The 15,341-nt window shown below is 40.6% G+C and overlaps 1 protein-coding gene across 2 annotated transcripts in view; it reads left to right on the top strand.

The window, feature by feature from the left end:
• The window catches only part of LOC115369140 (mediator of RNA polymerase II transcription subunit 13-like), a 91,063-nt gene that overhangs the window by 35,872 nt on the left and 39,850 nt on the right, over nt 1–15,341 (top strand). For both annotated transcript variants that reach the window (XM_030065706.1, XM_030065707.1), the window contains exon 3: nt 13,593–13,677. In XM_030065706.1, the coding sequence (XP_029921566.1) occupies nt 13,593–13,677 (85 nt within the window). The remainder of the gene's footprint in view (nt 1–13,592; nt 13,678–15,341) is intronic.

Raw genomic sequence — 15,341 nt, forward strand, 5'->3', positions numbered from 1 at the left:
CTGTCCCAGCAGCACATTTGGACAAGCGCCTGACTCCTCAGCGACTTTGACAGCTACATGCTGAATGAATTGGCATCAAAGGAAGTATTGCTTCACTCTCTCTGAACAGAGCTCACAATGTAGTGTCTGATAAGACATCATGCACTTCAGATGATGTTTCAAACAACAAAAAAAGATCCTTTAGTTGCATTCGCTCTCCTACTTCATGAGTACCTTTTCTTGAATGATGAGTCAAATGCAGTGTTTTTTGATTTCATATGTTTATTAGCTTTCCTTTTCTGCGTGGTGCACATGTCCTTTTGGATGCACTGAAACCAGGGAAAAAAAATGTTTCAGTCCCAACTCGCCTCTTCTTTTAATTACCTTGATTGCTTCCCGGTATGAACAGGCATTGGCAGACTTCAGTGTCAGGTTAATGTCACAGAGAGAAAGGAGACAACTTATCAAAGCTTGAACTGAGAGGAGGTGTAGGAGGTGTGTGTTTTGATTCGTAATCCCTGACTTGTTATTTCATGTCTAATAGCAGTAAAGGATTTTGCCTCAATGCTATTAACTTTCTACTCTACATCCTTCTCTCTTGTAGGTGTATATATATATATATATATATATTTTTTTTTTTTTATCTCTATCTATCCCTGTTTTCTCTTTGTCCTCTTCATTCACCATGTAAAGGAAGTTTGGCTTTTCTCCATAGTCCTGTGCCATTGTCTGTCATGAGCTAAACCACAAACATGTGCCTCGGTTATGTGGTTAATAAACTGTCTGGCAGTTACTCTAGCAAAGCAGTTACCTCGGATTGAGGTAAAGACACTGGCACCTTTTGGATGTATGTGCTCCATCTCTTTTGTCTCTCTTCCCATCTTCCATTCTTAAACTCCTCTCCTATCCTCTCCTCTCTATGAGCAGTAAGAGCTGTATAGAGGAAGCTGTTCGGCCTTTTTGTACTTAAAAGTAAATACCAGGTGTTATCACAATGTCTATACTGTATTTTAATCTGTTTATCATACTGCACATGCATGCAATTTGATATATTTTTTCCATGACATAGACAATGCATTCAGTGTTTTATTTCATCTTTTTTCCAGCCAGGCAAGTAGACCCTCTTTACATCTGACGTTAACATGAATCTGATGATCAGGTGGTATTAAAAATGCATAACATGCAATTGTAAATCAACCGAAGATACAAAGATTGCATCACCCAAGTACCCACTTTTGGCCATTTAATGAAGTGTAAATGCTATTGCAGCTGCTGATCAAATTCAAATACACCTGTAAATGGAAATTAAATGGTTGCTGAATATTGGGTGTTCAGGCAAACAGTTTGCCTTCCAGAGGGGCAATACTAGACTCTGAGAAAGGAAAACAAAATAATAAAATAATAATAATAAAAAAAAGCCATGGGCAGCAGGTTTTCCTCCAGCACTGTGTTTAACCCACTGTTGGTCACCAGCTAATAGGTCAGACCCCATGGCTCTATGTGCAACCTTGCTTTAGTTTCCCACCCTGATCCACCTGCAACACAGCTGCCAGTAGGTTTCCCAGTGATGTAAGTGATATAAGACATTAGCAGCCATATGCAACTGAATTTCATTCTTAAAAATTATACTTTACTCTACAGCTAGACTTGCCTACACGCCTAAACACACATGCATGTGCGCTCACTTTAACTTTCCAGTTATACCTGTTAACCCAACACATCTAGACCTTTGCGTCCACACACACACACACACACACACACACACACACACACACTCACACACACACACACACACACAAACACACACACTTTTCCATTTTATTGCTGTTGTCTGTATAATTGCCCCCACTAGATCCTCTTCAGTCGCTTCCATTCCATCAGTGATTCATCAGTGCATTAATATGGTAAATGCATCCTGTAAATTATATATTCACACTGTAAACATGCTGTTCATGACGTGCCTGAATCACACACACTATCAGGCAAAATCAGTATTGCCTTGATTAGTGAAACGCTTCATAAATCTGAGAGCTTATGGTTGTTTGTGTTTACTATGATTAAAAATAAATGATGCCACTTTGCTATGGAGATAGAGACAGATGATAGAAATATATTGAAAATTGACAGACATTGACAGGGTTTATTTTTCTCTGAAAAGAATAACTGCACCAAATGTGATCAACCGTAGATCTACAGTGATACTATACTGTATGAACCGCTGGTCTTGTTGATTTGATGAAGAAAGAGTAAGCTGTGAACAGCTGGTGGGTTGTAATCCTTATTGATTTCTAGTGTTAGCACAGTAGTGCATTAGTGATTCCACCTTGTTGTTTTCAATTATTCACTTTCCTCCTTGTTTCATGCATGCCCGTGGTCTTTTTTACTGCTGGGTAATGATTGCCCCCTCTTGAGTGTGTAAAATGTATAGCTACGCCTGTGAAATAGATCCCCCTTCGCACGTGGAGTGGCTGACTCCTTAGAGAATTACCGCGCCACAGTCACTTTATAGCTCTCTTTCTCTTTGTCTATTTATACTTTCTATCTTTTGCTAAACGTGCCCTTGTTCTTTTGCACGCATGCACACACACACACACACACACACACACACACACAAACACACATGCACATTGTCTCTCTGTCATCAGTGCTTTACTTTCTCTCTTTCTTCCTGTATTTCTCTGTTCTCTTCCCCCCTCCCTCCTCTCATCAGTATGCTTTATGCATGCCAGGAGAGGTGCCCTAGGCTCTAAGTATTCACACCAGGTCATCATTGGCAGCAGTGTGACATGCTGTGTGACAGTAATTGTGGCAGCGCCCACAGAAACCCATCCGAATAAAACAGCATTCACACTCATTTGTTGATAAAAGTTATTTATATAGCACATTACCTACAATAGTTCTGCAATGCAGTGTGTGCAACAATAGAGAATTTCAACACACACATTAGAAGAAGAAGCTCCGTAGAAGAAGCCACGGTCAGGGGCCTCTCATGAAGGCTAGTAAATAAAAATAAGATACTGTATGGGCGATGCTGCCAGCTCCAGTCATGATAGTTGAGTGCTGAAGGTCATGAAACAGATGCCTCCTTATGTCAGGTAGACCTGGGTGTTGGCTGGCATCCCTGGGTGATTTACTGTGTAGTTTGATCAGTGTTCTGGAAAAAAAACTTACATAAGGCTCTAGCAAATTACAGCTGAATGCATTTTTAATGCCTAAAAAACATGAGTGAGCTAAATTACCCCTTTGTTGTAAGAATCTTAGGATGTTTAATGATCTGCCAAATTAAATAATTTCAGCCTTAGTTATTTAACTGAAGTACATTTTTTACATTGGTTTGGTTCAGGTGGATCCCAAGACCTGTTATTATCAGCAAGGGCGTAACAGTTTATTATTTAGGGAGTGGAATTGGGTGGTGTTGAGTCTACGAATCTTGTCTCCCAGACAATTTCAGAAAATCATACTGTGATCTAAGAACAAACAACAGTATAGCCTAAAATATGCCTAAAGTACTTTATCTTCCATTTAAAACTAACATGACAATTAAAGTAGGTAATTGTACCTGTTTCATAGGAAATGTATATTTAATTAACCTTTGGTTGTCATATAATGTAATATTTGAAAGATTTTCATGACAGAAAAATGATTTATAATGGTATGTTCGGTATTATGGCATTGGACTAAATCATACTAACAAAGTTATTTATGTGTTAAACAATGAGTTTTATTTTTCCTCTATTGGGATTATTTACAGTATATCACAGCACACCATTGGGTGGGGTGCCCTAGATTAAAGTGTAATATAGGGTCATATGAAAATTGTGGTACATTTTGTGCCACATCGTCATTTCTACAATTTTAAATTTATTCTGCAGACCTTAGTTGCACACGTGATATAAGCCAGTATTTTATTATATGTGCACGGAGAGTTCCTGTTTGTGCTTTTTTGTTTTAGTCAGATCCAAAAACAGGAAACACAGCGCTGCAAAGTTGGTGCACTGGGGGAGCGCAGTGGGAGATGTGGAAGGGAGCACTGAGAGTTAAAGCAGCCATCGGGGGCTTGTTGTGTTGACATGGCCTGGATGGGTGCCAGCCACCCGTTCTTACCTTCTGCGTTGACCTCAGCTGAGAAGGGGTGCGGCTCGTCTGGCTGCAACTTGACTCCCGAGTCCAAAGCGGGGTGGTGACCAAGTGACCAATAGCTGGGAGATAGAAAGTTTATAGAACACTGGCATGGAGAGATGGACTAACCACCTTATACTTATGCATATGTGCAGGCATGCAGGAACATACAGGCACATTTGTGTGTGTGTGTTCATATGTACACGTACACACATAGACACGCTCACACACTCATGGCATAAATGCAGATACACCCACACCCACACCCTGGTCCCCTCTCCTGCCTTTCTGCCTGACTCACCCCCACAACTATGCAAGTACTTCAACTCGTTCACCTAATTGATTCCAGATTTCCCCCTCATCCCTTCACTCTCTTTTTGCCTCCTCCTCCTCCTCCTCCTCCTCCTCCTCCTCGCTGTCTCTCCTGCTGCCGGTTCTGTCCATCTCTGTGGGTTTTCTGGGTCTCAGTGCCTGCCATGTGTCCCTCTGCGTGTATGCTCATTGTTTGCACTACACCTGTACATGCATTTGCTTGTCAGTGTGCACAGTATGTGCAAACATGTTTGTCCATGTGTGTGCAGTTTGTAAATGTGTGTGCCTAAATATATTTATGCTGGTACATTTGTGTGTGTCCCACCAGGAGTGGGAGGATTGAGTTAAATAGGGACGGGAAGGCCCTGGCATTTCTCTGCGAGTGTTACGGAAATTCTTGTTCATGGGCTGCCTTCTTTCATCTTCTTATCTTTCTTCCTTTGACATCACCTTAACTGCCGAGTCATTTTTTCTCAGAAAGGGACAGGACATTCCACCTGTCTTTAAGCATTAATGCTATAATTAGATGAGGTGAGCTGAGGGAGGGAGGGATGGAGCTAGGAAAGATTTTCAGTATAGATCCCAGCAGTTTTGCTGTGGCCACATTTCCACCGGAGGGGAATTACAGGATTTGATGAACAAACTGGAAAGTAACTGCTTGTATTTCAAAACCAACATTTGTGTGTGCGCATGCATACGTGCGTGCGTGCGTGTATGTGTGTGTGTGTGTACTTTGGATGAGCAGGTATCACTGACAATTTAAAGTTGAAAGTGAAATTATTTCGCTCAGATGAGATGAATTGAGCATGACAGTGTTTGAGAGGTTACTGTCAGAATGGAAGTTAGCAGTTATTATTTAGTGTGTGAACAGAAGTGTGACTATGTGACATTCTGCACATAATAACCCTTTATATTACCTGTTACAGTACTTATACTAACGGCAAGTTATACTAACAAAGCCAACAAGGAGTAGGCTACTGAAAATGATGAAATAATGTCGATTTAATTAAAAAGACAAAACAATTTCTTAATGCTCTTAAAAACACAGCTTCATAAAATCCTTTAAAACAGCAGCAAAAGTGAACAAAGTCAACAAGTAAATAAAATGCCAGTTAGTACTTTAGTAGCCTAATTCCTATAAACCTACAATGGAAACTGTTAGAAGACAAAACATAACATTGATTTGTTGGCTAAGTCATGCTGTAGGCTATTTAGTAAAGCAATAACAATAATTAAAATGAATACTGACCACCAGTTAAGACAAAAGTGTCACTTGGCCACTGTGGGATATGACAAATGACTGTAGAAGTGCACACTATTTACACACCGCTGGTCAAAAGACAGCGCCAGATGTCAGGTCCCACTGTGTTGTGCGTCAGGTGCTATCTGATGCTGCTCTGACCCAGCCTGATCCTTGGCTTCCTCCTGTGGCTGAAGAGCCTGCTTAAGTTAGCCAGTCTGATGCTCAGGTGCCAAAAAGGAGAGGCCCATTCTATGTTAGAACAAGCAAAAGAGAATCCATCTTTTCACGGATCTGCCCTCCTGGGAGATGGGGTCAATGGACAAACATTTTCGCACTATTTGAGAAATGTAAGATAATTTTCCCTTGTATTTCTTTCATTTCTGTGTCCCTCAGGCACCATTTTAACCCAGCATTGGTACCAATATGTATACCAGAATTGCCACTGGTGCATCCCCAGCCAACCCATCAGTGCAATTAAGTCCCGCCCACCATAGAGAGGAAAACAATTCATTGATCTCAATTGACTTGTCTTGTTTGAAGATGCCTCCTTGGCTTTCAATGGTCACCACGTCAAAAGCACCCGCCAGTTTGCTTGCTTTGCAAATTTTACTTGTGAATAGCAAAAAACAAGATTATTTTTGATTAAAATTCTGTCCCAGTGGTTGTGTATTGTCCTGCAAGAGCGGGTGATGATGTCACTGTAGACATCTCCCAGAGACACTCATTATATTCTCTGAAATGTCTCAGAGAAAAATCTTAAACTTTCTCCCAAAGATCATCATCTTTGGGAGAAATCACAGTTTCACACACATAAACTTCCACTTGTGCTGACCCATTTAAAGCTCAAATGGTGTTTGTAGGGCAAAGTGTGACGGAGCAGTGAGAGTTTGAAAATGTGTGGTTTTATTGTGCGGATTGTTTTCTCTTCCGGTGGGTGTGGTTTTCAGAGTATGACATGCTGTGCTCTGTCGCGATTATTGTGGGTCATGGTGCAAACTGTGTGTGTGTGTGTGTGTGTGTGTGTGTGTGAACTGCCATTGTGTTATGCCTACAAGCATAGATGTCATCAGTTTTCTTGAAAGTCAGAGTGGTGGGCATAGGGCATGGGGTACGGTGGTTTGGTCTCCCTGCCATGAATCATTGGTGCCCCCCTACAACATAACGGCATTTGTACTGTAGCAACTGTTTAAAGCCTTTTCCTATAAATTATTATTTCAGCTTTATTTATGTGCATCCCTGATACCAAGGTAGCAACTACTGTTCCTGGGGTCCACACAAGTAAACATTACATCATAATACAAAACATTGCAGTGTAATGCAAAACAATTATGTGACAACTACAAAAAATAAACAAACAAACAAATAAAAATGCTAAAAAAAACAAAACAAAAAACAACAGTGAATCAAAAACAATAAACCTTTCAATCATGATAATTACAATAATGACAAAGTACCCACACTCTGTCAGCAAATAATCAGTGTTTAATCAGTAAAACATTTGATACAGTTCAAAAATAATATAGTACCACAGCTTTACATAACAACTTTGCAACATTATAGCTTTGTAATTTCAGCAGGTGTCAAGACAGAGTGGTACCAGCTCAAGCTGCAAGTACCTGGACGGTACAAGTGCAGTGAACAAGTGGCATGACAGCTCCTGCAAAACACTCAGTACCTCCAGCTGCCTCTTTTCACAGTGAAATATTGTATTAACAGTGCAGGAATATGTGTTTCTAGTCTCATTAACACTCAGGAAGTTGCTAATACAGTTCAGCGTTAGCACTGTGCTGCTTCCTCTGATTTCAGCTAGGCAGAAATACTAAGATGGGTTTGTGTTTCTTCTCTATTTCACAGGAATGCTTTGTGGGTATATGTGTTTTTTCTTTTTCTTTTTTTTTATTGCAAAGTGCTTGAGGGCTACCTCAGCTGGCCTACTTGTGTTAACTCTGGCTCAGTACCAAGGAAAAAACAGCATATTATCACCATATTAACAGCCAGCACAATGACAGTCAAATACCTGTCCAGGCCGGGACAAAATTCCCCGTCAATACACAGTATGGAACTGGGTCAAGACATACAATGGAGAACAGGATTGTGGGGAGATAACAGTAAAGGGAGGGAAACCTATACTTAAAATACTCATATGTCTCAATATAGTATCTCAGTGTTCCAGTCAGTAAGACTGAACTATTCTTAATTATTCTGTAAGTAAGATTTTTACTATACCATGGTACAAAATGAAAATGATACATGTGCACGGCTTGACTTGAATTGATAATAATACCGATGACTCAGGGATTACTTTGCCAGGTGCTGAGATTTTTGGCTATTAAAATTCACGTTTTTGCCCGGCTGTTTTGGAACAATACACCCCCACCGCCACCACCACCTACTTGCTTTTTGAACTGCTCGGTGATGGAAGACGGCACAATAAGCATCGGCATTTTGTTTTTCAAGTTGACAAAACAAAAGACTAAGTTATTATTTCAATATATTGCATGATGGCATGTTACCTCTTTAACAGTCATCTGCGTTGGGTCGCTCTAATTAGAGCAGTCTTACTCATCACTATTAGTCTGACTGTATTTTTAATGTCAATTACAGGCCACATTAAGCCATGCCTGTGAAGACCTGCGAAGGTCATTACAATTCCTTGGTCGCCAGTTGCAGCTAATACAAGACACAGATTGTTTAATACCCCTTTAATTGTCTCTGGGACATTCTGAAGGCTCGTCAAGCACCTCAGGGTGTTCCTACATGACACACTCTGACAGTCCAGTTCATATTACTACAATTACTTTTACATGTATGTTAGTAACATCCAGGCTCAATGGAGAAGGAGAGGGAGGAACTGGTGAAAAAGCTTTTATTACCCATGGTGATCTACTGCTGGGAATCCCAACATTTTTCGGCCCACGACATAGATCTAGATTTTTTTCATGTGTAAACAAAATTTGGTAACAGTTCACAGCCACCAATGTGTGTTTCCAGTTAACTGATATTGAACTAAAACTAGCCAACAGTTATGAATAGATTTCAGCCAGAATAATTTGAGAATAATTTGCTAAGTTCTCTGTTAAATGAAATTGTCATTTTGTGAACTCTTCGGTTTTCATAAAAGTATGTATCCACAATTAACATATTAAAAGTTAACATCTTTACTGATGCCACTCCTACTGAATATATATTTTAACAAATACTGTATGCAAGTATCTTCTTGTAACTGACCCATAATGGAATTATAAAGCCTCATATAACCTGCATTTGTAAATGTAATTTATTCACAAATTACAATCTATTGACATTTGTAAATGATTCAATCTTTCTTTCTCAAAAATTTTCATTTCTCTAGGTCTCGTAGATAGTTTCCCAACAATCATGTATTTATTTATTTACGGTTAATTTGATATTGACTTAAACAGTGTACACAGACAAAATGAAAATAGCAAGTATCCTAGTTTTAGATGCTAATTTGCAACACCCGTCCCGTCCCGTCCCGTCCCACTGTGGTGTGATTACATGCATTAACCCTTTGCTTCAGTTATGCAAGTGAAGGAAGTGTTGTGTTTGCATGGTTCTGATAAAGTCATGTGGTCAGAGCCTATATTTTACACTGAGACCATTTCCTCTTTATATCACTATAAGATAGTGACATACCTATGTAGCCAGACACCCTGACATAATACTAACACATTCGCTGATATTTACCTCATTGTCATGTCATTACTCTGCATCAGCTCCATTCATGGTGTGTAAAGGGAGACCATTACAGACCTGGTAATGTATATTGTCTGTGCTGAGGATACAAATGCACACACACGCGCACACACACACACACACACACACACACACACACACACACACATGCACGCACACACAGACATGCATGCAGAAGGTGTCCATTAGCCCTCCAGGTAATCTGATCTAAAGAGGTCGGCCCCATACCAACACCTTCAGAAGAGATGTCAGCATCCCTCTCTCCCTCTCTCTCTCTCTCTCTCTCTCTCTCTCTCTCTCTCTCTCTCTCTGTTTCTCTGTGTCTGTGTTCTTCCCTGTCTGTCACTTTCACTTTCAATCTGTCTTTCAAACCTTTTTCCTCACTTTCCTCTGACTGATTTGCAAATGCACACTAACATTCAAAGACATGTTGCCATGCACACACCACATGCTTGCACTCACATGCATGCACACACACACACACATACACACACACAGAGAGACCAGCCTCTGCTCAGACATGGAGTAGGGCAGGTAATTAGTAAAGTGGCAGTGGGGTTTCTATAAAATCACACATGCACACACACAAGCGAGCTTACACATACACATATACTGCCCAGCAAGAACTCATTGCTTGCACACTGCAGTGACACCACTGGACGCCAAGAATGCTGGCGCTATTGATCCAACACAAATGAACAAATGAGAGACAGAGAGAGAGAGAGAGAGAGAGAGTAGGAGGAGGGAAATGTGTGGTGAAGGGTCAAAATGTGCAAGAGGGAGTGTTGTCACACCTCAGCTTCCGCCCTCTCTCCCTCTGAGATCAATAGCATGTTTGTGTGTGTTTCTATTGTCGGGGTGAGTGGGTACTCCCCCTAGTGGTGTGAGGCCATTATCACCTTAGCCTGGACAGGGAACCCTAAGGAGAGAAGGGAGAGAGTTAAACGATGAGAGAAAGAGGGGTGATGTGTATAAAATAAGAGGGAGGGAGAGATACACAGAGAAATACAAGGATAGAGGGGGAAAGAGGGATAAATTAAAGGAGAGAGAGAGAGAGAGAGAGAGAGAGAGAGAGAGAGAGAGAGAGAGAGAGAGAGAGAGAGAGGTGTATAAACAGAGAGTGGTAGTGGCGACCCAGTTCCATCACTGCTTGTTTGTGTTTGGGGTGGCAGCAGCAGTTAGGGAGCATTGTGGCAAGGGGGGCGGGACGTATATGAAATAAACATGTGTTTGCACGGAAGCCACCTCACTACAAACACTCTGTGCACACACGCAAACACACACACACACACACACACTCATCCATATAAAGTCAGGCAGACACTTGCACATGCACGACTGCACTCAAGCAAATATAGTCAGCGTGACCATTTGATAGTTCATGTTCCTCACGCTGATATGTTTAATAGTCCTGAGGCAGACATCCACATGTACTGCACACACACAAACACACACACACATGCACACACAAACACACAACAGCTGTGCATGCCCATACAGGCACAGTTTTTGGGACATTTCATTAGTTATAAAACAAACAAACAATAATATCTTTCTGTTCACACCAGGACATAACCATCTTCATTTTTGTTATTCAGGTATGTTTTTTGTATTTTAAAAGAAAAAATGTCAATTGGGTACTTGTTTAAAAATCTTAGAGCGCAGTCTAATTGAGGCTAAGGCCGAAGACCTGATTATCCATTTAAAACGCTGAAATGATGATGCAATTCCCTGTGGCTCAGGGAGCAATGTAACAACAAATGATAGGTCATCGTGGCTTTAAAGCTCTCAGAGAAGCAGCTAAGAAACCTGGTCACCTGGTTCTGCAACGCAACACTGCCACTTTGCTGTGTGTAGAGTTAGAAATCAGTCCAGAAGTCTTCTCCTCTCCTGGGTCCTCTGTACTTTTACTCTGATTAACAGGCAGATCGTAACGTTGTAGTTTCTGACAGACTGTTAAGTGACTGCTGCGTGACATTTTCTCCAAGTACAAGCCCCACGGGCTCCAGGAAAGATTTCATTACTATAATATCTCAGATCATTGTATTTCTCACTCGTGCATGTGTGAGCACCTGACCTTGTTTGCCAACAAGAGGGAATTGTCACACCTTGTGTTGATAAGGTGCAGCGAGCTTTCCCGACAGCAGCTAGAATCTAAACAATATCCCCTAATGCGTTTTGCATGTTTTTCAGGGATCTGGTGCCTAAGCATGTCTGCTGTGAGCAGTTAAATCTCCGAGCTTATCACTTTGTACCTGCTGCCTTAGGAGCTACAAAGTCACAAGGAGGAATTAGGATGATGAATGCATAAAACATTGAGAGAGAGGACTCTTCAGCGGTGTGAGTTTAGATTTCTTGAGTGTATATCCACCTGGGGTAAAGGGTTCAGTTTTGTGGATTCTGAAGTGGAAGTGTTGCCTTAAACCAAAACGGAGTCCCTGAGGCTCAGTTTTGGGGGTAAGAGGGGTCAGGAACCTGCTGCAGTCCTGGCCATGAAGACAGTAAATGAAGATGAGTTGTGGAGGATTGGCGGAGTGGAAAAAAAAATGGGGGATTTTGGAGTGAGAGAGAGAAAGACAGAAATAGTGAGCAAGAGAGAGCTAATGAGCTGGATTTGCTGGAGACTTGGCATTCTGCTCATGGTGCTCTCTCTCTCTCTCTCTCTCTCTCTCTCTCTCTCTCTCTCTCTCTCTCACTCTGTCTCTGTGTGTCTCTCTCTCTCCCCTGTAGAATAGCTGGCTGGAGCTAGCTTCCTGTCTGAGCCCTGAAGCAGGAGTAAATGAGGGAGGGAGGGGAGGGAGGAAAAGAGAGGTGGGGGTGTTGGAGGCAATAGAACAGAGGAAGAAGGAAAAGGAGGAGGGTGAGGGGCGGGAGGGACCAGTGTTGAAATTGAATGCCGGGGCGCCATGTTCTCACCGCCAGCGTTGCCATAGTTACAGGGTAATTCTGGCGAGTAAGGAAATTTCATTCACTCTGGTGTGAAGAAGGGGAAAAAAAAAACAAACATAAAAAGGGGGAAATATCAACAAAGTGAGAGAGGAGGGGAAGGAAATAAACAACCAAACCTGCCCAAAATGTAAGAAAGTGATAGAGGAGGAAGAAAGGGGAGAAAAGAGAAAACCTCTACTGGGTTTCATGCCACCCATCCCCCAGGCGATCTGGTTCTCCCTCTCTCTCTCCTCTCTCTCTCCTCTCTCTCTCCTCTCTCTCTCCCTCTCTCACTCCTTCTTCCCGTGTATTTCTGTGATTCTTGTTTTGTTTGCCACCACCCAATAAGCAAACACAACACCCACCCACAATCTTTCCAGTTCTTCCAGCAGCCCTGCAGGTATATGGCGAAGAACAAAGCGCAACACTGTTAACTGGGCGCTCTATTTGTGTGAGTGTGTGTGAGTCGGTGCGTGCCTCTCTCTCTGTGTGTGTGTGTGTGTGTGTGTGTGTGTGTGTGTGTTCCTCTCGTGGAGGGTTGGGGGTTCAAGAAATCAGGAGGGTTCAGGATTGTTGACAACACGTCACGCATGGCACTGTTAAACTGGCTGCTGATGTGTCAGAAAACCGGGGGGCAAGCCCACTTGATCTGATCACTTTTCCCTCACTTTCTCTTTCACAGGCTGAGCTAAAACACATACATATGCATGGACCAGCCTGCACACTGACACACACATGCACACACACACATACACATAGTATTTGTAGATACAAGCACACTCTAAAGCTTAAAACTCTCTCTTTCGCTCGCTCTCTCTCTGCCCAGTGCTAACTAACTGGGTTTGACAACTGCATGGGGTTTGACTGGGCTTCTGTTGCAGCCAACCTGACAGCTTTACAGCCTGTACACACACACACACACACACACACACACACACACAAACTCCATCATAAGCACGATGTGTGTTGTGATTGCAGCACATGCAGCTTTTTTGACAGAGTGAGCTTCTGCGTTAATGCTAAGCACAGGTAACGCTGAATCATGTGTTGTGTATTATCTCCGGGCTGGTGTGTGGGCTGGAAATAGTTGCTGTGTGAAACATCGCTGCACGTCAGACTTCCTTTGTTGCCCCACTCACATTACAGTGAGAGTCGAGATAATACTATCTCTTTTGTGTTTGATTTTTTTTTTTTCCCTGACAGTGTTAGGAACATTATATCCCATTCATCTTTTGCTAATTTTTTGTTCCTCTCTCTGTTTCTTTTTTCTTCTCGCCCTCTCTGTGTCTTTCAGTGGCTGAGGAGGGACTTTGGGAGTGTGGACTGTCCTATGAGTGCAGGACCCTGCTCTTCAAGGCCATACACAACCTGTTGGAGAGGTAAAATCATTATCATTATCCAGAAAACTCTGAAATCTACAACATGTCATACGGTGATGCATGAATGAAAAATATATTACATAGAATTGAGTTAGATACTTAAAATATAATACACAGTTCAACATAATTGTATTTTTGACAGTGTGTGTTTTTTGTAATAAAGATATTTGTCTGATTGTACAATAAAAGTCAAGTCAGTACAATTCAATTCAACTTAGTTAGTTCTCTTACTTAGTTCTATTTGATTCAATTCAGTTCACTTCAGTTCAATTCAATTAAATTCAGTTCATCCTGTAGAGTTTTCTTTTTAAGGACAAAATTTAAAAAAACAAAAAAAAAAACAATTGTTTTACCTTGACAATTGTTTTTTAATTTTGTCCTTAAAAAGAAAACTCTACGGGAATTTACTCAGGACATAATGAACTTACACTACCTAAATTCAGTTCACTTCAGTTGAATTTAATTTGGTTCAATTCAAATTCAGCTTGAATCTTAATTTATTTTAAAAAAGGATGTCCTCTGCACAGGCAAACTCTTAAGAGCAGAAAATTAAAATATGCTCAAGTCAAAAATTCTCACCACACACCAGAGTAGACCCACTTGATATAATTAATATAACTTGATATATTATTTATTCCTATGTAATTTGCAAGTAAAAGACATAGCAAGCAACACTTTTTATGTGTTGCTTCATCAGGCTTGCTCCTTAACATGTTTAATTTCCATTGTATGTTATTATGTTTGAATGAGCAGATTATATAAGACATAAGAAATCTTGAGAAAAGACTAAACAAGTATTGTTTACCCTCTTGTAATATTGGCTGCATAGTCTGCAGAGAATATCCAAAACATGATAAAATAAATCTATTCTGAAGACAAAAGTAAACAAAGGAAGGAACCAAAATAATGTTCCTTACACACACACAGCAAGCACGGTGCATCTCTTTGAAGACAGGTTGTAATTACGTTTTATGTGAAAGAATAAAATTCTAATTACTCTTTTTTGGATGATATTTGAATCCAGTTCAGCATCTTACCAGCACCATAAAATTGTACAGATAGTACTGAGCCAGGAATTGGCCAAGATGCAATTTTAAATTGTGACTGGTTCCTGTAGATGAGGCCTGTCAGAATAAGTTAATGATTAAGACAACATGAGTTTCACATTCAATATTGTGAATGTATTTATGTGGGATTAAGGTTTGTAATATTCTTTAAAACTATCATACACATATATTAAACATATGGATGACAGTTTTCATGTAAGTGAAGCTGAACAGCAGCAATTTAATGCTACTACAGAGGTGGATGGATTGTAATGTCTAAAAAATTGGCTATGGCCATCCAAACCTTTGTTTTTTAATATTTAGATGGTGTTTTTGCTCATTAACACTCTATTATTCTCATTTGGATTTGAATATTCAAATCACCACTAATATTTTAGATTATAAATGTTAATACTGTTTGAATAGTGTTGCATTTTTTCATATTGATTAAAATGAGACACTGTACTTTATTCATTCTAAGTCTTTTTCACTGCAACACAAAAAGTTAGTACTTTTTTTTTTTTTTTGATAGACTGCTTAAGCTCTCTTCACCAAGGCAAATTACTGTACCTCAGAGACAGAAAAACATCTTCTTGCTGCCTAGCTCTAATGAAATTA

Source organism: Myripristis murdjan, chromosome 12, assembly GCF_902150065.1.
Source record: "Myripristis murdjan chromosome 12, fMyrMur1.1, whole genome shotgun sequence".
Lineage (NCBI taxonomy): Eukaryota > Metazoa > Chordata > Actinopteri > Holocentriformes > Holocentridae > Myripristis > Myripristis murdjan.